The 7500-nt window shown below is 35.9% G+C and overlaps 1 protein-coding gene across 1 annotated transcript in view; it reads left to right on the top strand.

Annotated features, from left to right (window-relative positions):
- fidipidine (coiled-coil domain-containing protein 93) overlaps positions 1–3288 on the top strand; it is a 9092-nt gene extending 5804 nt beyond the window's left edge. The window contains exons 10-15 of the mRNA XM_043020478.2: positions 316–545; positions 823–936; positions 1679–1887; positions 2151–2271; positions 2444–2528; positions 2740–3288. Coding sequence (XP_042876412.1) covers positions 316–545; positions 823–936; positions 1679–1887; positions 2151–2271; positions 2444–2528; positions 2740–2907 — 927 coding nt within the window. The 3' untranslated portion in view covers positions 2908–3288. The remainder of the gene's footprint in view (positions 1–315; positions 546–822; positions 937–1678; positions 1888–2150; positions 2272–2443; positions 2529–2739) is intronic.
- The last annotated feature ends 4212 nt before the right edge of the window (positions 3289–7500 follow it).

Genomic DNA, 7500 nt, shown 5'->3' with positions numbered 1-7500 from the left:
GTCCAGTGGATAAAATTCAGCTGTTTTGCAATGTTCAGTGTTGTAGGACAGCATTTTGTATTAGGTCATTGAACATAAGGAATTCTTTTTCACATTCTCTTCTCAATAGCTCAAGGTGATGATAATGAACTAAAATTGACTGAAGTCATTTGTTTTAATTTTCTATAAAATAATTTTATCTTACAAATTTTTATTATAAATAAAAAGAGATTGCTTAGAGACCTACAACAAGACAAATGAAAAGCCAATTCCATTCTTTTCTATAGAGACTTATTAAGAATAAGGTCAACTTTTACATTTGGATTCTGTCTTTAGGAGGAGATTCTTGGGGACAGTGCCTCTTCCCATGCCCGACTGATTTCAACTTTGGAGAAACAGCGGACTGCATTATCAAAGCAACTGTCAGAACAACAAAAGAAGGAGAAGGGTGAAAAACAGAAAGTAGAGGAATTGAAGACCAAACTACAGGACTTGAAACAGACAAGAGCTGGATTGGAACAAGAAATACAAGAATTGGGCATAGTTGATACCAAGGAAAATAACAAGTATAACTTTTATATTCTTTGCACTCCTTATACATAGTCACTTTAGAGTTGGCTTCAGATTTTACATTTTGAATGAAAAGTATAAATAAAACTTGCATATCGAAATGCAAGTGGAATGAGAAGTAATTATATTTATATGATAGATCATTTCTTATTTATGTATATTCATTAAATGAATACTGTGGGATTTATATATAACAAGCTGTATTTAAAACATATTTCCATTTACATTGTATCCTTCTTTGTTTCATCCTGATTATTTTGTCTCCTCTTTCAGGCTACTGGAACAACTCTCAAAGTTGGTTGCAGAGAATGAATCAGTGAGAAAGAAAGAGGCTGAGTATAAGGATGGATGTCGAAAAGAGTCAGAGAAGTTGAAGAAGGAAATCAGGTTGGTTTATTATCAATTTGAACATCTAAGGAATTTTCTAAGAGCTACTTAGTAACCAAAGGTCATTGAAATCACTAACTGCAGGGTTTAGATTAGTTTTAAAACTATGAATCTTCATAAGTTCAGGGTCCTGCTGTGTAATCCTTTTTTTCTTCTTCTGTTTTTCTAAGATAGTATTTAGTAGTATATACCAACCCAGTTAGCTATTTGCTTACAAATGGCATTGACCTGGCTAAGAAATAGATTGTATAAGATCATCCAAAAAATTATGGCATTATAATCCTTGAAAAAATATATATCTTATATATGCTCTTTTGACAAACTAGTAATTTGTTAATGCAAAAAGGCTTTGAATTCATAGCACTAGAAAAATGGTGAAAAAAGATCCATCATTATTTCATCTCCTAAATTTGGGTAGAGTTTAAATTGATTCATAAAATTGCAAGGACCTCTAACCATTCATTTGGCATTTATTTCCCATACAAGTAAAATTACAGAATTACATTGTAATTTACCAGTAGAGCATAAGTGCAGGCATGCTTTTCCTTTAATAAGGAGATAGTCTCATAAAGTAAATATACACATTTGGGTAATATTTATATAGACTTCTTTAAAAATTGTGAATTGGAAGTGGATTAAACATGTCTGCAGCTAGCATGTGAATAAGGAATGATGCAGTACATAAGGCCAGATTTGGATTTATGTGATTTCATTAATCCCAAGATCCAAATCAACTTTTCAGTAATCTACAGACAAGATTAAGTGAAATAGAAGTAGGTGATGAAATTACTGAGAGATACACAGCAGAAAAGGAGAAGTATGCCAAGATGAGACGACAGCTGGCTAAAAAGACGAGGCAGGTGGAGGCAATGAAACGTGTTATAGATGACGTCCCTGGCCGGGCAGAGCTTTCACAGTATCAGAGGCGCTTCATTGAACTTTACAATCAAGGTAGATATTTTTTGAGTGTCTTGCATCTCATCATGAACTCTTTCCAGTATATTAATGTTCATAGATTTAATTACATGAACTTTATGAAATATTGGTCTAAGTACTTTTACAGATTTCAATCATTTGTTTATAGATTTTTTTGTTTGTTTGTTTCTTTTCTCTATTTTCACATAAAGTACATAAGAATGTTAAATCTACCAGATTTCATAGAGGTAGATTTTAAATTTATTTTGAAATAAGTTTCATTAAATTCTGCATTTCAGTTGCTGCCACACACAGAGAGACTCAGCAATTCTACAACATGTATAACACCCTGGCTGATACAAAAACATACATGGACAAAGAGCTTTCTCTTCTCAACTCAATATTAGATAACATGGCAATGTAAGTGCACAATATGCCCACTGCTTTACTCCTTGATATAGGTGGCATATATTCATGAAACACTTAACCAGGAATGGCTTTATAAGATTTTTGTTCTAACTATATATTCTCTACTGTTCAATATTCTCCGTAATAGATTTAAGTAACGGATCTTTTGTTATGTCTCTGCCAGTGCTCTCAGTAATTCGGCTAATATGGACGAGTACCTCCAGCAGCTAGATACAATAGTGGAGGGTATACATCAGAATAGATTAAAGGTGAGATTGAACAATACTCAATAGTGTTGTTAAATGTTTCCTCACAATTGTTTTTTGTCATTTTTGTCTGTATTACTAGCCATTATTACCATAATTGTTTTATATTCAATTGTTTTTACTGTTACTTGCATCTTGATTAGATGTATTATTCATTTATAAAATATTCCATAATTTTGTGCTTGAAGTACAGGTAAAATACATTACATTCCAGCTCCAGAAAAGGCAGGCCGAGGAAAGGTCACATCGCAACACCCTGAGTGATGAATTGGCTCGTCTCCAGGAGCTTAACCGTCAGTATGCAAAGACAGTCCATCATCTTGGACAAGAAATAAAGAAAAATGAAATTCTTCATCAAAAAGTTGCTCAGAAAAAAGAGTAGAGGAGACATAGATCTTGCTCTCCCTAATCCCTTCTCTCTGAAAAAAATGTAAAAATGTTTGTACATTGCTCTTCATTCTCAAGATTTTCAGTATGCAGGAATAAATTCATTCTGAACTAGATATAGTTTAAACTGAGTATACACTCTTGATAGTTCTACATAATTCCATAATTCTTCCTATTTCTTTATATTATTGTGATTGTATTCTTTTAAAACAAACATTTTGAGTGACAGTATGTCATTAATGAATATTGTATATTTATTCTATATTATATATATTGTGATTTAGCCATTCCATAAGTTTATAGGCTTGGTTTCATGTCTGGTATAGGGTCTTAAAATGAATATTTTCAGGTTCACTTTAATAAATAGAAATACAAATGTAATCTCTTTACCATGGACATACAAGACTGGAGTCAGAAAATTAATAGGCATAATGGTCCTAGACACTCTCAGGAGCCTGTAAAGCAGAATACTTATTCATATATGTTTGCTGTGATAATGATATACTTCATCAATCAACAAATACTTTTGTTAAGATTTCTGTTACACATCGTAATTCTGTAAGGCTTGTCTAAAGGTTTCATGTATTTCTAAACTGTGCTGGTATATACTGCACTTCTCCTCAATTTTCTGCTAAGTTATTAAGTTATAAGGAGTATGTACACTTTTACAGGAACATGATTTTACTAGAATAAAGGAAAAAGTATAAAGTACCCTTTCATATGTGTGTAAACACACATATGAAAGGGTACTCATAATCTCAGAGTAGAACCACAGTAAGGAATTTCTATTAGAAAACTTTGATTCTTGATATTGTGCATAACACATACAAATGTAAGAAATCCATTACAATCATTACAATTATCAACTTAACTTAACCTTAAAACTTTAGTAATGCAGTCTATGGGGACAGCAGACACTGACAGAATTACAAAATGTAGACAAAAACATATTTACATTAATTTGTGAATTTCATTTCCTGTGTAAGTAGTTCAGGGAACATTGGTATCTGTGATCATTATTATGCACTATAAAAATGGTAAATAATATAATAAAATGTGCATTTTCAAACCCATGGGAAAGGGGTCCAGCATTGTGCAAGGCTATATATTTTGTTAACAAGCATACTGTTGTCAAATACTAAACTTAGAAACAAAAACTGTGTAAATATATTAAACTGCAGTATCTAAAGGGTTAAAATTGGACCAAGGATAAATGATAATTCATGCAACTTCTGTATAGGAGTGGAAACATAGTTAATGGGAAATTGCCCACTGATATATTGTTGGATGACTAATGGGCACATGAGTAGATGACCTCTTAAATATTTATGAAAAAAAACATCCCAAGAATAGAACTTTAACTGTCAAAAGAGTAATAGAATGAAGAAGAAGTGGGACTTTTGCATTATTTGATCATTATTCAACCACCATTTTCATGCCAAGGGCACTTTTGTTGCTCAGCTTTTAGCACTGACCCATTTGAATCATCTAAAGAATAAAGGTAGGCTCTCCAACATCCTGGGTATAATTTAATGATGACTGCCTCATTAGCCCAGCTAGATGACAGGAAAATTGTTCTGATGTACTCTTGTAGGTAAATTGAAGTACTTATAGCAGAAACTCATCACAGATTTGACTAATGATGTGTTACATGCTGGCACTTTTAATCTTATCATATCAAGAATTGCTTAGGACCTCACACCATCACCAAGTCTTCATATGAGCACATTCATATTCCACCAGCTGGTCGAAGGAAATGTTCTCACAACCTCTCTGTAGAGCTGTAGGATGTTATTGTGCAGCTAGTGCCATGTCTTATAAGTCACAATTGGGAGATATAAATAAGCTTGCCAAGGGCTTCCCCCTTCCAAACTGCAAGTCGGTCATCTAGCCCATTCCCAGTAATGCCAACATGGTATGGAAGTCTGTTGAGAAGCACAAGCCTCCCCTGATCTATTTGGTGTCAAGATGATGATGTTCATTAAAGTCATGTTGTCTTAAATCATATCATGATGCAAGCCGTCGGTAACTGCTCTGAAGACAGTATGAATAATATATCCCCATCTTTGGAATGGCCATTGTTCAAGTAAGAGTTCATAGATTATGTGCTACTTAAAGGAGGAGTAATGACTGTAGTGTCCTTTTGTCTTTGTTGTATTATCAGAGGAGGCTGAATGATCTAAGAAAAGACAGTTTTCATTTTTATATTATAGTACACTCTAACAACAACAACCTCCTTTTCTTAGGATCCGCAGAATGGCGAGGGGACTGGTCATTATAGGGACCCGTCTTCAAGTCTGAAAGTTATCTAAGTAATTAATATTGTTTTCACATTACGCCTATTCCTATTTTTTTCTCCATGACATTTTTATTCAACATTATTTATTGCTGACTCAGTATTTAATCACCATTTTTTTGTACTTTTCGTTCTTTATATCAACATCAAGGACAGATTTTCCGCATCTACACTTGCAGGGAGCATGCGCAAGTCTTCCAACACTGTAGCCTATAAACATACCCATACTGGCAGCGGCCGAGCGCGATCGAGCTTTGGTCAACGAGAGTTGATAGTTAACTAAGCGTTTTCTCAGGGACAAAACACACAAATGTTTGTTCATTGAAGACACTGAAACGAAACCTCTCCCACCTGCTCTGGTTTGTCCGCGCCTGCTCACTGTCAGTGCGGACGCGGTCTTTGGGGTCACCACGGCGGATTATCTGTTTCATCTCGCCTTGTCCTCAACATCTTCCAGTCACACCAACAACCTGAATATCCCCCTCACCCTTCAAATGAATCTCAGCTTCAGCCTCCCGCTTCGCCTGTCTAGCGGCTCCACCATCAGCCTCCGCTTACCAAAATACCCTGCATCACTTTTCTACACATACCCAAACTATTTTATCCCTGTCTATTCTCGTCACTCCCAACAAAAATCGCAGTGTCTTTAACTTGAACGCCACCGCCATCTTAGTCTCATTACCATCTTTCCCTTTCACCCTTCAAGTACCCTACTCCACAAATCACTCCTACCATTCTTCTCCGCCCACTCCACCCTGCCTGCACTCTTTCTTCACCTCTCAACTACACTTTCCATTATAGCTGAGCCCATAAATTGTACTCCTGGCAGCTGCACCATTCCGCCATTTCCACATAATTCACGTACATGTACTCCGTTTTCCTCCAACTGCCGCTCATTCCCTTTCTCTCTAGTGCGGACCTCCAACTCTCCAAGCCTTACTTTCTATTCCCACAACAGACTACAGTATCATCCGTGCACATTGCAGTCTATTGACGCTCCTGTCTGACCTGTCCGTATACCTGTCCATCGCCATTGCACACTTCACTATTGCCACACTCTTCCAAATCCTCAAATCCAACGCCACCCGTATATACTGCTTTGCCACATCCCACTTCATCTTAAGTACCACAACTTCTCCCTCGGTGCCCTGTCATAAGTTCTGTAAATCCACAATTCAATTCCCTCTAGCCTCTATTCTCCATTAACGCTCTCAAAGCAAACACCGCATCTTAATAGTCTTTTCTGGCATAAACCTAGTATGATGCTCATAGATTATTACCTTTCCCCTCAATCTAATATTCATTAATATTTCTCATACGGTCATAGATCATTACCTTTCCCCTTAGTCTAATTTTCATTAATATTTCCCACACGGCCATAGATCATTATCTTTCCCCTTAGTCATTAATATTTCTCATACCGTCATAGATCATTATCTTTCCCCTTAGTCTAATATTCATTTATATTTCCCATACGGCCATGTAAATCAGCATGAGACCTCTGTAATACAGGGCGTCATTTCACATTTTAGTGCAAGCTGCGTATAGGAGGCCCCCGCCCCGGGTCCTAACAGCGAGCACATTTCAGAGACGTTTTAAGGTCAAACGGATGGGTATTTGGATATTTACCGCACACAAAAGTTATCACACTAGCTGATTTTATATATCTGATTTTATATATACCTGGTTTTAATAATAAACATATTTAGCCCACCATAAAGCCCTAATGAATAAAAGAATTTAACAGAATAATGATAATAGAATGATGGGTACCAGTGTAATGTTGAAGTTAGAATTGCAGTTTTGTTTCGAGCCAAAACAAGAGAAATTAATGTAAAAATCCTATCTTCTATTAAAGGGACCAAATTCTGTCCGGCCATGATCCCCATTGCCCCCTGCCTCTTCAGCCATCCTCTCGCTTTCCAAAATTTTGTCAAACAATCTGTTTGAAAACTTCACAGCCATCTCTCCTTATCATCTCCATGCGTCCACTGGTATGTCAGCTGGACCAATCGCCCTTCCCTCTTTATTTCATCGTACATCCTAATTTACTATATCGTCATCACCCAGCCTTTTTCCTGTTATTTTCTTAATTTATTAACACATGGAAGTACGTTATTCCCCCTCTTAAAAATACGCTCTTCATTTTTTTAGTACGTTTCCATCTACAATCCTTTATTACCCAAACCTTGCTGTCTATCCTTCCCTGTAGGGTCCATTTTTTGGCTAATTAGAACAAGTCCCTTTCTCACTCACTAGTATCTAACATTTCACTTTTTCATACTGTACTTC

The sequence above is a fragment of the Penaeus japonicus genome, unplaced genomic scaffold (genome assembly GCF_977035675.1).
Source record: "Penaeus japonicus unplaced genomic scaffold, GWHDUDI00000001_assembly GWHDUDI00000023, whole genome shotgun sequence".
Classification (NCBI taxonomy): domain Eukaryota; kingdom Metazoa; phylum Arthropoda; class Malacostraca; order Decapoda; family Penaeidae; genus Penaeus; species Penaeus japonicus.
This window is presented reverse-complemented; position numbering and strand designations above follow the sequence as displayed.